At 37.5% G+C, this 18937-nt stretch overlaps 1 protein-coding gene across 1 annotated transcript; it reads left to right on the forward strand.

Moving 5' to 3' along the window:
* The first annotated feature begins 870 nt into the window (after positions 1-870).
* LOC132069721 (protein-lysine methyltransferase METTL21E-like) lies at positions 871-18353 on the forward strand. The gene is made up of 5 exons (XM_059466124.1): positions 871-989; positions 2698-2782; positions 11397-11554; positions 13975-14092; positions 15013-18353. Exons 2-5 carry the CDS (start codon positions 2713-2715, stop codon positions 15435-15437), a joined length of 771 nt encoding a protein of 256 aa, XP_059322107.1. The 5' UTR covers positions 871-989; positions 2698-2712; the 3' UTR covers positions 15438-18353.
* Positions 18354-18937: the final 584 nt, after the last annotated feature.

An 18937-nucleotide genomic window follows, 5' to 3' on the forward strand; every position in this document is an offset into this window, starting at 1 on the left:
GTCTAACTTCATGTACCGTTTATATGGGGCAAAAATCATCCCTTTTGATACCACTTTTAGAAAAGATTATAACATTTTAAGCAAATTCTCTGTCTGTCCAGCCAATTTACAGCACTATTTTATAAATCACTCATTAGCTTTGCTGAATTTTACTTTAAAAATGTGTATCAGGTCGTGGTGAGTTTTTTATAAAAGTAGAAGAGTTCTCTTTAATTTCTTCTGCTAACTATGGTACAGAGACTCTCACTTCTCTGTAGGGCTTGTTTAGTGTTTTGGTACAATAATTTATTATTTTTTGGCAATGCCTAGAAAACCAAGTTGAGGTTGAAGTCTAATTTTTCTTAAAAATGTGTAAAGTGAGAGATGGCTCCTGTCCTGAATTGATTACAGTCTAAAAAAGAGAAGTCTTAGATACCTGTGTTTGGTCCCACGACAGTGTTTGTGATCTGTTGAGTGCATGGACATCTTGGATGTGGAGCAGTGGTATGTTTGTATTTATGCAGGGTGACAGGGTTAGGATTTTGTACTTTGTTACAGTTCTGCATTCCAACGGGAGCATGCATTCCTATACAACAGCTGCAAAAGCACCCCCTCCCCTTGGTAAACTTTTGTCCTGGAAGACCCTTTTGACTCTGAGTAATGACTTTTTGTTCCTCAGTTACTTTTTAGTAGCAGTGGGGAGTTGCTAACACGCTGCCACTATTTATTTTGTAAACAGCGCTCCCGAGTTGGTTACTTTGTGTTCGGAGCTCCCTAGGGAGGCAGGGGTGTCTCTTGCTGTTACAAAATTGCTCCCTTATGTAAGGGCTGCGAGGTGCCCTCTTTGTGCTGGGGCCGCAGCTGTCGGCGTTTGCGATCGCTGCCGGTGTGGGGATGGTGGCAATGTGTGACACAGGCTTCGGATCACGCCTTTGCCTGCGCCTGTCACGGGGGCAAGATAAGGACTTGGCTGTTGGAGCACCGTCTTTGGAAAGCTGTGAGAGATTCAGGTAATGTAGACCGAAATGCGGTACATGCCAGTGGTGTTTCGCTTGTCTCTGTCTTTTATGCTAAATTAGTTTATATAATTTACTTTAAAAAGTGTAGCTGAGCTGTTCAGCACTGTTTAGTTGCTTGTAGCACTCCTGAACGCCCATGTTGGACTATTTTAGGTTGCTGTGTATTTTAGTGCACCTCAGGATATTTTTAGAATTACATTAAAAATGTAAAGGACTACAAAATACAAAGACTTTGTCCTGTAGGGTGATTTTGCCTTTTATTTTGTCTTCCAATGGGAAGAAAATCTGTCATTTTTAATGCTTCTGATATAAACAACAAGGTGATGACTGTGTGCAACATTTTCTGTTTAGTATCCCTGTAGTTTTTTATGCCACTTGTTATTCTGAAGACACATAACAAAGGCTTTGAATCCCACAGAGTCTCTTTTCTGTTTCCCATCTAATGATGTTGCTGTTGCTAAGTTCATGTATAGACATAAATATAATGGCAATATTTTTGTTCTGTGTGCTATGGAGACATGTAGAAAGCCCATAAGTTATTTGCACCTTCGAACAGGATAATGGCTGTTGGTATTGTAGTAGTATTGTTAAACATTAAACCTTTGTGCTTTTTGTGGTGTGAAGTCAAGAGTGTAAGGTGCATCCTCTCAAACAAGAGAGGGCTGTTCCATACTGTCCTCTTGATCCTGAAGTTTTGAGAGAAAAATCTGCCTAAGACTTAGCACTGTAAAGGTGATTTGATATTCAGAATATATTTTTATTTTGATTGTCCTTACTTTTTTTTTTTTTTTTTTTTTTTTTTGTGTTTTGTTTTGTTTTGTTTTGTTTTTATTGTTTGGTCCCACTATGGAAAGATACTCTTTTAGTCATTGCCTTATTTAATTACATCCCTATTGGACGTTTAAACATCTGTAGATTATTAACTATATGCTACATGTAACCATCCTGGCAAAAATCAGTCAAATTTGCATGTAAGAGTGGACATTTAAAAATCATATCAAAGTATCAAAAATAAAGTATCAAAGTATCAAAGCACTATGTGAGGTTTTTGTTTTGTTTTGTTTTTTTCTGTGAACTCAGTGTTCTTTCTGATTGTAAAATATGAAGTATTGGAGACTATTGGTTGTCTGCAGACAGCTGAAAATTGTATTGTCCTCTGTCCCACTAATCCTACTAGTTTTTTCTCCAGCATACTCCTGTTCATATAGGCATGTATTCTTTCTGTTCAGCATGTTATTTGTAGATCCTGCCCCCTTATTCTCATGCACAGCTTTTACTATTAGATTGTTTCCTTCCCTTCCAAACCAGTTAATTCAAACAAGATTAGATCATATTGGTGCAATTTTTTTTCTCTTTCAGGAATTTGTTTCTATCTTTCCTTTCAATCCTTTATAAGCTTACCAAACCTGATTTTGATTCTAACAACAAAATTTCATAAAATAGATCTAAAATGAATCAAAACTTTGGTTTGTTTTTATCTGTTTTTTTTCCTCTATGAGACTATAACAGTTGAAATAGTTTGCTGTGTCTTGTGCTTTTATGCCTTGAATATTCATACTTACATGTGTTCATGTCTTTACTATCAATAGAAGTAAATTGTAGCATAATACATGTCATTTATTTATTTAAAATGAAGCTTATGTGTGAAAGAAGAAATAAAGTAATTATATTGAGACAGACTTGTGTTTCTCTGTCCTAGGGTTTGTGGCATAGTATGGATTTGACATCATCACAGCATAACCATCTACAAAATCAAGGGGTCAGAGAATTCAAAAGACAAGAGGGTAAAATGGTTTTTATTTCACTATGTTTCCTTGTTGCACTTAAGAATATTATTAAGTAAAAGGAACAAAGTGTCTTTCTGACAATGAGCTATGTTCTAATTAATTTTTTTCTGAAGGACTGTGTTTATGCCATTGGTACAGAAAATGCAACAGATAGCACTGCTGTAGCATTGTAGCACTGTGCTAGCAATGCACAAGGAATTTCAAGTGTGTTATACCTGCATGCTCTTGTCCTGGCAGCTTCCTGCTGGTGCCTGGCATCTGTCCTCCAGTTACTTGCCTGTGTCTGGTTCCAAGGAATGAAGCTGTGACTTTGATCAAGCTTTTCAGGCAGGTTTGTTTACAGGCTGTCGGTTAGGAGAATTGGTTATTACAAGCCTGATTTCTGTCTAGACAGCCTCAGACCCTACCTTCAAATACCTTCAGGGGCTGTTGGCAGTGTTATCTCTTAAATACTTTCATGGCTGCACATCTTTGAGGATTCTAAATCTTCATAAATTGTCCCTAGTTTTTTTAGTGGTTACCAGGATTAGACTAAGTATTAAGACAAATGCATATGTTTTGCAATGGGATATAGTTATGTTCTACAGCTGAGAGCAAAAGGAGGATATTTGAATAATTATTTTATTTTTCATAATATTTTTGTGTAAAATCTCAGCTGAGTTGTGGTCTGTGTAGAGCCAGGTAGTTCTCTTCTATGTCTATAAACATTAATCTAAAAGAATGAGGAGACTGAAATTGGATATCTTTACAGACTTTGCCACCCTAAATTCTGTGCCAGGTTCTGGAGATGTAAGGATATCGAACCTGATGCGCAGAGATTTGCCTGCTTACTTACTTTGAGCCTGTGCCTTCCTTGTTCTCATCCTTTTTCTCTACTGCTTTCCTCATTCCTATTTCATTATTTCACCTGCCCAGTCTCAATATCTGTTTCTCAGTGTTCTTATTCCAGTTTGGTTTCTTTGCATGTTTCAGTCATAGGATCATAGACTCACAAAATGGTTTGAGTGGGAAAGGACCTTAAAGACAATCTAGTTATAAACCCCCTGCCATGGGCAGGGATGCTTTCCATTGGACCAGGTTGCTCAAAGCTCCATCCAACCTGGCCTTGAATACTCCCAGGGATTGAGCATCCATAATTTCTCCGGGCAACCTCTTCCAGTGTTGCACCACCCTCACTGTCTCAGCTCTTTTTATTTGGTGCCTTCCCCTTTGCTTATTAATTTACCTGTCATACATTCTCCAGTTTAAAACTCCTTATTTTTGTTCATGATTCCCATTACTACCGGTTCTCAGTTTACAGGTCAGTCATCACGCAGTCTGATCATTCCTTTTGTGGCTTTAAACAATCAGTTCTCCACTCCTGCATTGTTAGATGTCTCTCTTTCCTCACATAATTTCTCCTTCTGGCTTTAACACTCCTTGGCTAAATGTTTCTGAGACCAGATGCTACCATTCCTGTCTTAATTTTTTTTGGCAAACTAAATTACTTTACCCTAGTTGCATTATGTAAATTCACCCCAGAATAATTTTATCTCTGAGACAAAAGAACAAGTTTGCCAGGTGTGCTTGTCCTTGACAGTCCATTGTCTCACTTCACTCGGCCATGGCTCAGTTTTTAATCCATAAATATGTGAGAAAATGCTGACCTAGTAACCTTCTCGTAAATCCTGACATTTTAGAAGGGACACACTCCTTCTACTTGCCCTGCCTGACAGATGTCCCAATTGATGGCAATTCCTGCCATCATTTCAAGCATCTTGGTGGAGTCCAGAGCGGTGCCTTAAATGGGACATACTTGGAGTGGAGCCAAGTGAAAAGCATCCTAACCCTGTAATTTACAATTTAAGATAATTCAGGGAGGCAATAGTGATGTAGCACCTCATTCATATTTCCCGGGTTACTTCTAGAGATACTTCTCTCTCATGCTCTTCTGCACTGACGCTTTTTCACTGACTTCAAACACTTTGTTATAAAATGTGAAAAACATCCTGGGGCCTGAGTACGGACCCCAAATCTGCCTCTTCACAACTGAGTGCCTGATTTGTAGTTGGACTTTTCCTTGCTTTTATCCTTCTAGCATGATTCTTGCAATCCTGGTTTCCTGCTGGCTCATCTTATTAATTCAACACTTCCCTGTTGCCTTTCTCTCCCCTCAATAAGTAGACAGCTTAAGATATTGCTAAACTCAAATGAAAACTTCTTGTGTATGGACAGAACAGAAGTTGGAGGCAACAATCAAATAATCAAAGCATATATGATCTTTGTAGGGAAGTCAGTAACTTATTCTTCCCTCAGCCATGTGCCCAACTTTCCTATTTTCATTTCTTTAGTCTTTGCAGTAGCTGCATTTTGACAATAAATAATATATCTCAACTTCCACATAAGAAAAGTGGTATGACTGCATGGGTTGGTGTTCAGGTCCTTTATGCAAAGGAATATTTTAGAAATCAAGAATTATTGGTAGCTGAATACTGACAGCGTTTTTAAGGTCACTTCCTATCTGTCAGGAAGTTAGCTGCCTTTTATAATATATATTAGACCATCTAATTTAATAACAGAGTCTGCTTTGCAGTCAAAGGGACATAATTTAGTTATTTTTAGAAAGTAAATAGCTTCTGAGCTTAGACTTGGAGATGTTTTCAATGACAGACAAACATGATGAAGTAACAAGGGAAGTACTTGGCAAACTTGAATTCATTATGTGTTCATGAGATAAAATGACTACAGTACTTCTATTTTCAGCCATTTAATGGTATTTAGATGACCTTTGACTTGGATAGGGCTGGAATATCAGTGTTGTAAATTTGAAACTGAAAACACAGCTCTCAAACCTGGATAAATACATTGGCTGGATACTGTGAGCAAACCCTTCTCTTGTTCTTGTGTCCTCATGCTCTGGCTAAGTGCATCTTGTGTCTTGGCTGAGAAGGGTCTGCCTGTGGGTTGCAGTTTTGTATTTCTGCATTTCAAAGTATAAAGTTTCAAACATTTTGTTACTGTGACACGGTATCTCAGATTAATCGATACAATACACCCTTCACTGCCATCACTTCAGCAGACAGGGCTTGTAATGAATGTAGTGGAATGTCTACTTACGTGATGATATTCCTTTTTGTAGGTAGGGATGAAGTAAGGAAAAATTAACTGTGCAGTTTAGACATACTGGAATGGTACTTTGCTTTATATTCTTAGAAAGGTGTAGTTTACATCTGACTTCTGTGAAGTCAAGAGCACAATTTAGCTTTCCCTCCTAACACCTTCCTGTGAGAGCCCTTAGGCTGAAATTGAATAAAATAGAAATAAGTGGAATGAAATAAAGATACTAAAGTGATGCTGCCTGAAATTTAGGGACTACATTGTGATTCAGGATTGTGTATGTTTCCATGGAGCCATAGGTAGTGCTTGTAGGACCAGGGCTCTGATCCTGACATGACAGTAGCTCAGCAAAACTTCCAAGTCTACAAAGTCCCTTACTATTGTGCCCTTTATGTAGTTTCAGGAAAAATTTGGTGTGAGACATTGGAAATCTCCATATGGATTTATTGGGATACCTTTGGATAATTTCTATCGGTGGAGTAATCTCACTCTTCTCCAGTCATGTCTTACAGTCACAGTAGAGTTGCAAGTTTTTTCCCTTACTGATCTTTTTGCAGGTATCCTCTTGACTTTGGGATATATAGATAGTGACAATATATTTTTTTAAGACAAACAATATGTATTATATATATTATTTCCACATTATATAAATAAAATACATCTTTAGATATTTAGTTTGGGTGACTCCCCTCCTGTGTGTCCAGAGTGGGGGGTGATCTGAAAAGTCCTGGATGTTATGAATTCTTGGAATCTCTTGGAAACTCTCTAGCGTCACTCAATCACTAATATCAACACAGGTAGTCCTCCTTTCCAGAGGACTGACTTCTCAATTGCTGAGAAGTCATAGAGGAATCATCTTCACAGCTGTTGATGCATGCTATTAAAATATTTGTAAGGACAAGTCTAAAATGTGAACTTTAAACTCTACAGGTGAGAGTATACTCCTTCTGAAGATGGGAGAATAGGTTGCTGTAGGGCTGAGCTTTGTCAGGTCAAGTTCATGCTAAAGTCTTGGGTTTCATTCCTTTTGCCAGTTGGAGAAAATCCATCAAAGCAGGCGAGAAGCAGATGACTGGATCTTATTTCCTTGTGACATTGGGCTGTGGCACCATTTGACCTCCTGGGATTAGGCAGAGTCAGGCCAACACTCGAAAGAGTCTAATATATTTTTCTCTACCCTGTAGGCTGTTCCCATGAATCAATGGGTGAAAATATTTTTTTTCTGAATGAATCCTTCTTCGAATCTACTAGCAAAGTATTTGGAGTATGTTTTGTTACTCTGTGTGTTTTTTGTGAATGAGTCTGAAAATGGAGATACTGAGTGCTAGTATATTCTTCACAGCTTTCATGGTGGAAGGATCCTTTTACTTTTTTAGCAATGTTTTAGTTCAGGCATCTAGATTTTATGTGACAAGTGGTGTAAATAGCTGATCACGTATCTTGTTTCTAAACAGGTAATATTTCTACTAATTCTATGCAAAATTGAGCACATAAAGGTTGCCTTAATTTTATAGAAAAAAGATGCTGCAGTTTGCAATTTTTTCTGTTCTGGTCTGGTCTGTTTCCTGTTATTTTCTTTCTACCTTCCCTTCCCTATTTGAAGGACTTCAGCTTTCTCTTAGCAGAACTCACGTAATTTTGTTTCTTTAGGTTTTTGTTCTAACACATAGCATTTTAACATTTGTTTAACATGATGTGTGAATGTGTAAGCAGAATCCTCTGGTTCCCTACACAGGATTTTGCAGCTTGACACACATTTATCTAACTAACCTGCCACTGGCTTCACAACTCCAGTTTTCCACATGATTAGTACGTCTGTTTGGAAAACTTTGTTTGTATTTCAGTTGCTTTGCCTTTGAAAATGATATTTAGGCTATTTGAAATAGTTGATTCAGTGCAAGATGTGTCAACAGTACATGAGGTTTTCCCTTAGTCCTGATATTAATGAAAAGTCAAGGGCGCTCATGGAACATGATCCAAAGATGTTAAACTTATATAATAAGCAATGTTTTATCTAAAATATTCCAAAGAACACTGTAAGCAATTAACCTATTGGGCAAAAAGTCTTAAGAGACTTGAAGACATTCTTGAAGGATTTGGGGCACTAGAGAGGTAACATTTTGTACACAAGTTCAAGATAAAGGAGATCTCTCTGTTTCAGTAAGAAAAATAATCTCAGTTTCTATATGTTCTATATGTTACCTTGAGTGGATGAAACTGCCTCATCTTCCTATAAATAAGGTTCTGGCACTAGAAACTCCAGTGGTTTCAGTGTTTGCTCATGCAAACAGATGAATAGGCTGAAGAAAATAGTTCTGTGTGTATACCACTTCCACACTTCTTCACATCAAAGAAGAGGGGTGAGAGCAAGAAGAAGAAAAACACACAGGTTGTGTTTGACAAGATAGGCATCTTGTCAAACACAACCTGTGTGTTTGTCTTCTTCTGGATCTGTGAAGAAGAGAGGAGCCAATCCTGGCAGACTTTTCAGTTCTGATGGTTCAGTATCTGTGCTCCAGTAGTATTGATGGAAATGCCTGTTATGCACTTCCATTCTTACAAGAATTGATAGCCAGCTCAGTCACGCCTCCTCTTCTCTTATCCTACTCTATTCTACTGATGGGTAATCTCTTTTTGTTCAAAAAGTTATTAGAGTCCATTCATTGACTCATAAGACTCACTTGCAGGAGAATAACTCCCTTTCAGCTTTTTACACCTGTTATCAAGGAACTAGTTTGATCAAAGTACCAGCAAAATTTGCTTAATGATTTCAGATATTAAAAGAGTTCATCTCACTTGGATTTTACTTAGTCTTACAACAATTTTTGTGTCACTTGAAAGATTTCTCACTAGTTCTTTATTTTTCTATTCTCAGTGCTTTGAGGACAGTTACAGAAAAAATAACTTATTTGCTTTTGTGCACTCCCACAAGAAAGTATTCTGAAAGATAAGAAGAGCAGAGGAGTGTTTCTTGCTGTTCAAAGGGAAACTTGTACAAAATAAATGAATCTGACTAAAACTCTGCACTCCTTATTCGTCAGCACTCTTTTTGTCAGGATCATTAATGTCCTGATTCTGAGAAAGTTTCTCCTTTGGGCCTTGTCTAACATGATAACTCTGATGAAACAAATATTTTTTTTGATTCTCCAAAATAGTAGAGTTTTCTTAAAGAAAAGTAGAGAAAAAAAAAAATAAAAGCATAAGGTTCTCCAGATAAGCCACCTGGCAGGTTACCAAAAGGATAAGATGGGCAAAAATTCAAGCGGTGTTATTGATCGGCAGATTTGGGATTCTTCTTTCAGGGGTACAGACAATGCTCAGGAAGAGAGCAGTGGCTTACAAACTCTGTTAGTGTAGGTGCTATGCAAACCTGAAGTAGGAAGTTCGCTGATCCTGTAGGGAATAGGTGGGAAATGTTTATTGAGTGCTAGAGGGGCAGCTGCAACACTGCTAAAGTTTTATAGATCATCTCATAGGAGCTTTATAAGTTAAGACCTAATAAGTTACCAGCTTCTCAACAAAATTGGATCCAAAACAGATGTCAAGGGAGGCAAATCAAGAAAAATGGTTGTAATTGAAAGGTAGTAGAAAGAATAGCTTTTACTTCCACAGCTAGTAGTGATCACAGAACAAGATCAGACTGCTCTGAGCAATGGGAGAAGATTAAAAGCAGGCTATATTTGGCATGCTTGGAAACAGGATGATCTATTAAATACACTTATGATATGTGTAATAAGACAGCTTTTTATTATTTCTTTCATAAGAGAAGATTAATTTTGCCCTGAAGCAGCATTTCCCTGGCACTGAGCTCATGTTTGTCAAGAGCTCCCTCATTACAGGCACAGTGATGCATGTATTTTCTCCCAGATTAACATCAGAGGCTTGAAGAGGCTGACACATACTGCTTGTTTTCCAACATCTTAAAATACCATAGTTTCAATGTTGGGCATTTTATTTTGAAAATTTATGAAAATTTATGAAAACATTTTTTTCCTAGCAGTATATGCATGATACAGTTTTTAATTTTGCTGTACCCTGTGATTGGGGTTCTTCCCCCCTGCAATAGATTCTACAAGTACTGTGGTTGGTTAGTCAGCTTTTATTGTGTTTTTGTGTCTTAATGTCAACATAAATTCAAATATTTTTTGTTTTTCTTCCTTGTTTGATGCTATTCTCTATTTTCCTGTGATGCTGAAATTTGAGTTACAAGCTTAAAGAACTGGCTAATAGGTTTGAGCAACTTCATGATGTATTTTTGTGTGGTATAATCTTTTTCTGTCTTCACCCCTGCTTTTATTCCTTGGAACAAGGAAGGAAGAGAGACTTTGTCCATAATTATCATAATAAAAATACTGAGGCATATGGCAATATAAACAACAACACTTGGGGTCTTTATGTTCTTTGTGACCATAATGATTCAAGGGAGAAGAAAAAGTGAAGAATCTTCAGTAGAGCAAAGTCTTTTATGTTGATGACAGCATAAATGGTTTCATTTTCCAGAGCCAGCAGATCCCAAAGTTAATATCTGTGATTTTGATGGGAGCTGCAGGTCTGATACAGAAACTCTGCTTTGGACAAGGTGGTAACTGAGTTATCTAAATCTCAAGCATGCTTTCTAGGTGTAGCTTGTGAACATGTTTTTCTTTCACTGGTTTGCTAACAGACCATAGTTGGCTATGAAAGCAAAATTCCCATGAAAACTTAGAAGGAATCTAGGCTTTGCTAAGAAAATGCTCTAGATAGTTTCATTTAAATATTGTTTTCTGACATTGTGGTGCAGTTTTGTGTGATGATGGCAAAACTGAAACTAGCTTGGTATTCCTCTAAAAAGGAATGAATCTTCTTCTGTTAGAACAGTTATCCTGGATTTTGTTAGCTATCATAAATATTCTTTGCTTAGCAACAAGGATGGCATACAGGATATCAAGCCAACTGGAAAGAATCCCTCTGACAGGGCGCTGTTGGGGTGGGTGGATAAACTTTCCTGACAACACAAGTGCTTCCACTCCTGTCTGTCATCATTTGTGTTGCTAGGGTCTGTTTCACAAGTTTTATGGCAGACTTATAAATGATATTCCGGCTCCTTTTGTTTACTGTCAGAAAGAACCAGAATATGGGGAAAGTGAACAATAAAAGGATATGGAGAATAATGAAAAATGCAGGTGCATAAGGCTGTGTCTTTACTAGGGCAGCTGTTCTTGAAAGAAAAAAGTTTAAAAATTTCCTTTTGGTTGCTGAAATGGAAAACAATGTATGCTAACATTCCCCTTCTTTACTTTGTATGAACTTGGCTGCTTCAGTGAGACATGAAAGAAGTTATTTAGTCACACACTGAAAATTTCAATTAGAAAATTCAGAAGAATAGCTGTGTACCATGCTAACAATTAATGGTAAAATGTATTTTATTCATGGATGTAATTTATATTCTTGCTTCCCAATCAGCTTTTTAACATGAATTGATAGTTTTATTATCTGTCCTCTCAGCCTCTTTGACCTTTTATACTTTTGCTTCCAGGGGAAAAAGAAGATGAACAGATAGTTGCAGAAATCATGGAGAGGCGTTTCTTTCCTGACCATATAGCTTATAAGACCTGGGAGGGCTTTCACTTTGCTGGCCATGAGATAAGAATTACAGAAGCCACTGATTGCTACGGGGCAGTCGTCTGGCCATCGGTACAATATTTTTGTAGTATATTTATTTTTCATTTTTGGAGCCATCTAGCATTTTAAGATTTGTTTTGTATAATAAATATACAACAAACCCAAGGAAATAATTCTGTGTTTCTCTGTCTCTGTTCTGCAAATCCCAAACCTGAATTTAACCTGTTTTTTTTTGTGGATTTATGTTTCTCAAAGCTTACTTGGTATTTCTTGTGCATGCTGCAATCACCCCAGGTGTATGATCCTGTGTCCTCTCCTCGCTTGCCAGTAGCTTTTAATCCAATTAGCTAATTACAAGCATATTTTGAAACAAATATGGCAGTTTTATGATGATTGCATTTCTGTACATTTTATAAATACCGATGGCTGTGTAGCAGGCAGATCCAGGTTGCAGAAACAGCAGTGATGCAAGCTCACAAGGTGTTATCATTCATAGAAGCTATTCAACCTTCTCATGTAAGGAACAAATTTACCTTGTTAATACGTAGACATGGGAAAATGTTCAGCTGCAGCATTCAGTTTCTTAAACAGCTGGAAATCTAGTTGGAGAGAGCCATTGTCCTTGGCTCTTGATAGAGGAACCATCAACACATTCACCATACAAGTATTCTTCTTCAGGTTTTGAATATGTACAATAGAGCAAACTTACTGTTTTGAAGTAATTAGGACTGAGAGAAATCTCCAGGGAGGTGCCATGATGCATGATGAAATTTGTGTCCCTAAAGGAGAGACCCAGGATGCTCCATTTCTTTCCCAACTGCCTCAGCCTCCTAGGATCATACTGTTTTTTAGAAGTATGACCGTAGTTCAGCTGAGCATAGTTGTCCTACTCTTCTGCTTTGAAGTCCAAATGATATTCCTGGTGTTAGGAGACCTGGAACAGTCATCTGTACTATATGTTTTGCTGACCTCTGTGTATGTCTTCATGGAAAGTTTGGCTGACTACCAATTATTTGCACAAAATCATGGACTTTACTGAAAAACATTTTTTTTTTTTTCTGGAAGGGCTTAGCCAATTTTGTTGTGGAAGGAAGATAATCCTTTGATCTCTGTCTCTTGATATTCTCCCTTCCACTTCCATCTGGCTGTACTTGAAATCTTCTGAAAAATGGCAGCCAAATTTTTCAAGAGTGCAGAAACTTTAAGGAAAGTAAAGCTTCTGCATGTTTCATGGAAAGGAATGCAGATTTCAAAGTTTCCCTGATTTAACCTTCAGAAACTTTGATTATGCCAGCCAGTTTCTACAATAGAAAATGGCAAAACCCTGATGGAAGGAATTATAGGAATTAACGTAACTAGGAGGAAATCCTAATGTAATGTCAAATATCAGATCCAGGCTTTAGGAACCTGACTTTAATTATTCCTGGTTCTCACAGACTGATTTCTATATCAGTGCTGTTGATTAAATGATACATATAGGTTTGGATTACCTTTTCTTCTGTGCTCTGAATTAAGAGGTAGGAAAAAACCCCCTTGTTTTACTTTCTAGCATGTTAACACTGGGTCAGCAGTCCTCCTGCTCTTTTCCTTCTCATTCATTATTACTGGAAAGCAAAACTAATTTTGCTGTGCCAGAGCAGGCCGCTAATGATTGCCTTTCCAAATGGTGATCTGTATTGTGAGAGGATAAAGCAATCATCTTATTTGTCAATGGAGATTCTATCAAAGTCTGAGAAAGATATGGAAGTAAATATGGAAACTATCTTTATGAGAGAAATAAAATTAGCAATTTCTATTTCACCAGTGTGCTAAAATGCACTGGTCAGTGTGAGATAGGGCAGAAAAGCTGAGAAGATTTTTTTAATCGCTTTAACTTTTGATCAGTTAATCACTTTATATATACATGTGTAAGGAGTCTGTTGTAGATGCTCTTTGTGGCTGTATTTACTATGAAAGTTTGCTAAGCTTAACCAGATAAGCAAATAGAAACTGCAAACAAACTGAGCCAAAAGAAAAGGGGGTAAATCTATGTGTCTCTTTTGAACCCTAAAAATTAATTATTGCCAGAAATATTTGACTATTGGAAGAACTTAACAAGGGTTGTTGTGGATTTTGTCTCAGAAGCAGTCTTTATATAAGGATATTTTTGTGGAGGAGATATTTTCTCTCAACCAGAAGTAAGTCCAGTTATAAGCAGGAATTGGTGACCAGAATTTTACAACTCATGTCATGTGTTGTGACAGATTATCTAATTGTAGCTGCTCCTTCTGTCTGTAATAATTCACAGACTTATTTTGTAGCATTTATTATGTGACCTATAGAGCCCAAAGATCATGGTGAGCTGTGATCCTTTAGGGATAGTGCTTGAATGAATATTGCTCATTTGAACAGATAACAAATTTTTTGCATGCTTTTAAATGACAATTCATATTTAGTAAAGGGATTTAGTTCATTATTTTGTTCAGTATGTTCATGGATTTCCTCCCCTACAGGCTCTTGTTCTGTGTTATTTTTTGGAAACTCATTCTAAACAATGCAATTTGGTTGACAAAAATGTGATTGAAATTGGAGCTGGAACTGGCTTGGTCTCCATAGTAGCCAGTTTGCTGGGTGAGTATGTGATATTTCTCTTAAGCTCTGGGAAACACCTCCCAGATGAATAATGGAGGACAAATGATGTGGCTTGGTTCTTCTAAGAGACTGTTGTTTGAAAGTTTCCAAGAGCAAGAAACAGTAAATTCTAAAAGGCTTGTTTGGAAACATGCTTTGGTATTTGTTTTTTTTTCTTCTCGAAGTGTATTGATACAATAAAGGAGGTCACAGTAGATATGTTGTCATTAACCATGCTAAACTGGGGATCAAAATAAAAAATTAGTGGCTTTGCAGGGTATCAGTGGCAAGTAGACTGAGCCAGATGTAGGTAAGACCAGTGCATCCCCTTCCTTTGACCAAAGAGCTCTTGGATGGCAGGTCACCTTCCATCCAATTCTATCCCTTTGTGTTTCAGTATTTTCCTTCAGCAACTTGATCCCTCTGCTACAGACATTGTTGTGTTTTCTGTCATGGCACCCTATTCATCTCCAAGAGTAATCCAGGTCAGTAGGTTCTGCATTTTAACAGAATTTTGGCTTTTGGTAGTCTGAGAAAACTTCTTCTTGTGTGAGAAGGGAAGATCTTGAGGTAATGCTTGAATTTCATGCTGACTTCTTGGATTCAGTAATGGGTATTCATCAATCCCTGGTCAGCCACTGTACTTTTAACCAATGTGATGATATCAAGATACAGTAAGTATCTGATTTCTCCCCATCAGCTGCATTTAGATGGCAATCTGTAGAGTAGAACTACAAGGAAGAAAACATTTACTTTAAGCACAATATTTAAGAGTTATTGGGAGCATCTGCATTTTTTTATTGCCCTCAGCGAGAGTTACCTGATAAAACCAATTCTTTGTGCAGTGGCTTTTGTGAATGGGCTTTTACTCAAGTGTTGTTGTATATTCAAATATTGTATTTGTTTTCTCTGTGTCACAGGTGCCTTTGTAACTGCCACAGATTTGCCAGAACTACTGGGAAACCTTGAGTACAACATTCTCCAAAATACAAAGCAGAAATGCAAACACCAGCCTTGCGTCAAGGAGTTGTCCTGGGGAATTGATCTGGAAAAGAACTTTCCTAGGTCTTCCTGTCACTTTGACTACATTATGGCTGCTGATGTAGTTTACTACCATCCATTCCTGGATGAGCTCCTCCTAACTTTTGATCACTTGTGCAAGAATGATACTGTTATTCTGTGGGCCATGAAGTTTAGGCTGGAGAATGAGAACCGATTTGTGGACAGATTTCAGACACTGTTTGACTTAGAGATGATTTCTAATTTTCCCAGTTTGAACATAGCCTTATATAAAGCAATGAGGAAAGACAGGATGAAAGCCAGACCTTCCAAACTGAAGGTCTGAAAGAGAGATATAGGGAGGTGACAGTTGCAGCTGTTCTCTCTTCAATAATTTCCATTTTAGTAGCTGCTGACACTTACATGAATGACATTTCTAGAGATAGGTAAAACAAATTATCAAATTCCTAGTGCATGCCTATAAATTCCTAAATTCAATTTGCCAATAGTGATATACACAGAAGAGTTATATCTGTGACATTGTCTTGACTTTTATGTGCTAAGCTGACAACTCTAATAACTTTTACAAGTCTTACCATGATTGTTATGGGTCATATAATGAATATTTCCAGAAGTTTTCAATTACAGCTTTGAACAGCCTCTTATAAATTTGAACAATTATTTAAAACTTTAGACTATAAATCTTCGTATTCAAAAGTTTTGGTGTTAAATCTGATATTTCCCCATTTTCACTATCATTTTAATCCTTCCTTTGAATGCTCTTAAATAGAACATTAAATTAGCTGAAAAAACCTCACCACCTGGAAAGCACACTTTTGTGATAAAGGGATAGAATACATTAATTACTCTTAATGTAATGATTATGCTTTCATTTTTAAATTTAAATTTAGGGATTCTTCAACAGAACACATGAGGAAGAGGGATTTAAATGTTTTGTTGCTTCAACAAAGGTCTTGTATTAGAAGCGTACAAACACCAGCTGACCTTTACTAAGACTTTTAATTCTTGGTCTGGAGCTCTGCTCCTCCAAAAATAGACAGTTATCTGAAATTGAGGGAGCAGCAATGGAAAAAGGACAGTGGCCATCAGGAAAGAGCTTTGCACTGCTGGCTGCTGGTGCCTGGAGGCAGAAAACTCAACCAGCCTGTCATGGTGGGGCTGAGGCATGGATAGACTTAGAGATTGGTTTGTATTTTAGTATGGGCAAACACAATACTTTCCTCCTAGCCACTCAGTATTGCATGCTCCTGTTTTCAGCGGCCTATCCAAGACTTTTCTTTTGGGTAGATGAATAAAATTTTTCTTTCCACAGGCCATATTTTTCTGATTCTGTTTGTAATGGATTTTGAGGCCTTCAAGTCTCTTTCAGGCTAGAGAAGAGAGCTTTATCACCTCTATTGTAACAGGCAACTGCCCTAGTAATGTGGAGGCTCTGGGACTGACAGGATTTATCTTTTAACTCCTATTTGTATTCTCTCAAGGAGGTTTTTTGTTTTGGTTGGTTTGTTGGTTGGTTTTCTTTGGTTGACTTCCTGAACATACTATTGTTTTTATCTTTGATTATGGCAGATGCATGTTATTTATTTACTCTGGCAAAGGTCTGGGGTAGAACTATGGTACATGTGATGTGGAATGTATATTTTGTCCCAGCTGAACATTGGTGCCCAGTGTTAGAGGTGAAGTGTTGCAGAGAGGAGATCTGCAAGACTTTTGCAGTGGGAGCTGGATATCCTAGGGCATCCTTGGTGAAACACAAAGAGTGATCCTAGGATAAAATTAAAGCAAAGAGTAGCATGTCTTAGCCCAGAAGCAAAATGAAAAGAAAGGAAGTTAAGTCTATTTTTTTACCTCTCCTGCTGAGAAATCGCACGTGAGATTTTGGCATGGAGGTTATTAGACAAAAATCTAATCATTAAATATCATCAGTAAATTTCCTGTGACAAAGTTTGTAAAGGCAGAATCCTTTATTGGATCAATCAGTTTAGCTAGAAAATTAGACTCTATACCAGCTGACAGGGAGTATTACCCCTCCTTACAGAAGTTACTCTGCCTATGTCCTTAGATAATTATAACTGTAGAAAAACAGACTGCAGAATGGAAATATTTGGAAATAATTTTCTTTCTACATTGTGTAATAGAAATAGTTTAGTGTAAGCAAATAAAGAAACAAACAGGGATCTCTGCCATTGCTTGATTTCCTCTTCCTGCTTCCTTCCTCTTAACTTGCTTGCAATCATTGAATCTTCTGCCATTGTAACCATAATCCTTGTATCCAAAAGGGCATCTCAGTCTACAAAAGTTTCATGGATAAATGGATTGTCACTGTAATTAGTGAAATGACCTTGTGAACTCCAAAATGGTGAAGGTGAAAGAGAAAGACTGCAGCAAAGCCGTTGAGTGCGATCACTTTTAAATAGCTGTCCTGCTGACCAGCCCTCCTGTTTGCACTGCAGACTGACCCTGCCGAGCTCCTGCTGGATTCTGCAGGAGATGCTTTTGTCAAATGGAGTCGGGACTCAGCACTTCAGGCCCAACAGCTTGTTAATATGTACTGGAATGTAACATCAGCTCTCTTTCTCACAAGTCTGCCTAGCACTGCTGTGTGAAGCTTCCTGGGAAATCTCTGGTGACTGGCTGCTCTATTGTGCAGCACCTTTTGTCCTCTGGTGTGACGGGCAGGTTATTAGCCATGACCAGTGGAGGGTGAGCTTGTACTTGGCATTTGCCTATGGAGTTTATTTCTGCTCTCTGAGAATAAGTCTCACATAAATGTCAAGTATTGCTGACCCCTCAAGTCAGTCATAATTTTAATAACCACTTATTCTTTGTTCTAATAGCTCAGATAAAGGATCAAACTGTCATTCGGTGCATTATATTGCTAATACAGATGGCATTTGTAGCTGCAGTTTCTGAAAGGCAGGGGGCAAGAAGGTCAGTTAAATTTGTGGGTGAAAGAGCTCCAGTTTTAAACAATGCCACAGGATCTTCCTGTGCTGGTAGGCTTTTGCAGTCTCTTATAGGGTGTTATGATAATCAAACTAATTTAAGAGATAAATTTGGATGTATAGGTATAGGTTCAATCCATTCCACGGGGTTTATGTATTTCAACCTAAGGGCAGCAGTATATTTAAGTAACTTGATGGTATTTGCAAAATTTTCCACAAACAATGTTTTTCAAGCACATATATATTTTCAGGAAGTGTTCTTTATTAAAAAAGTGTATGTAGAATTATTACAGTGATTTATTTTGCTGCTTATTTTATATTTTCATCAAGGTTTTTTACAAATCTTTGCCTTTTCCCTCTCAGAATTAAAGAAACAAGCATTCCCAACATTGCAGAGTTTCCATATGGTCATATTTTGGTTTTGTCTCGCTCTTGCTGAATTTCAGTTTTGCAGCTCTGAGTTATTTGGTTTTGTTTGCATTATTACACCCACCCACTTGGGCTTTTACTTCTTATAACAACTGTAAGAAAAAGCCATAGCTGCTGAAAATTTAGGAAAAAAAATACTCAAATGGCAGTACAGATCTACCGTGCAAACCTAATTTTCCTTTAGAAATACAACTGCTAAAAATACCCAAATAACTATCCCTGGCCCAAATGGTAGTTGAATGATGCACAACTCATATTGGTCATTATACAAGCACTAGTGAGTGCTAGGTGAGCAAAAAAGACCAAAGAACAGGTGTGTCCTCCTGAATGGATCTTCATTTCCAGTCACATTGAGTCAGGTGACTCAGTCATCTGAAGAAATAGTACATACACCAAACAACCCAGGACCTTGAAACCTAAATGGATTTGGAAGTCACCAATTTACAAGTCA

Source organism: Ammospiza nelsoni, chromosome 2, assembly GCF_027579445.1.
Source record: "Ammospiza nelsoni isolate bAmmNel1 chromosome 2, bAmmNel1.pri, whole genome shotgun sequence".
NCBI lineage: Eukaryota > Metazoa > Chordata > Aves > Passeriformes > Passerellidae > Ammospiza > Ammospiza nelsoni.

What these genes read in the sequence shown, in the direction of transcription:
- LOC132069721 (XM_059466124.1), top strand. Translation starts at nt 2,713, where the DNA reads ATGGATTTGACATCATCACAGCATAACCATCTACAAAATCAAGGGGTC. An exon ending in AGAATTCAAAAGACAAGAGG is followed by an intron (nt 2,783 to 11,396) that starts GTAAAATGGTTT and finishes TTTTGCTTCCAG; the next exon opens with GGGAAAAAGAAGATGAACAG. An exon ending in GGGCAGTCGTCTGGCCATCG is followed by an intron (nt 11,555 to 13,974) that starts GTACAATATTTT and finishes CCTCCCCTACAG; the next exon opens with GCTCTTGTTCTGTGTTATTT.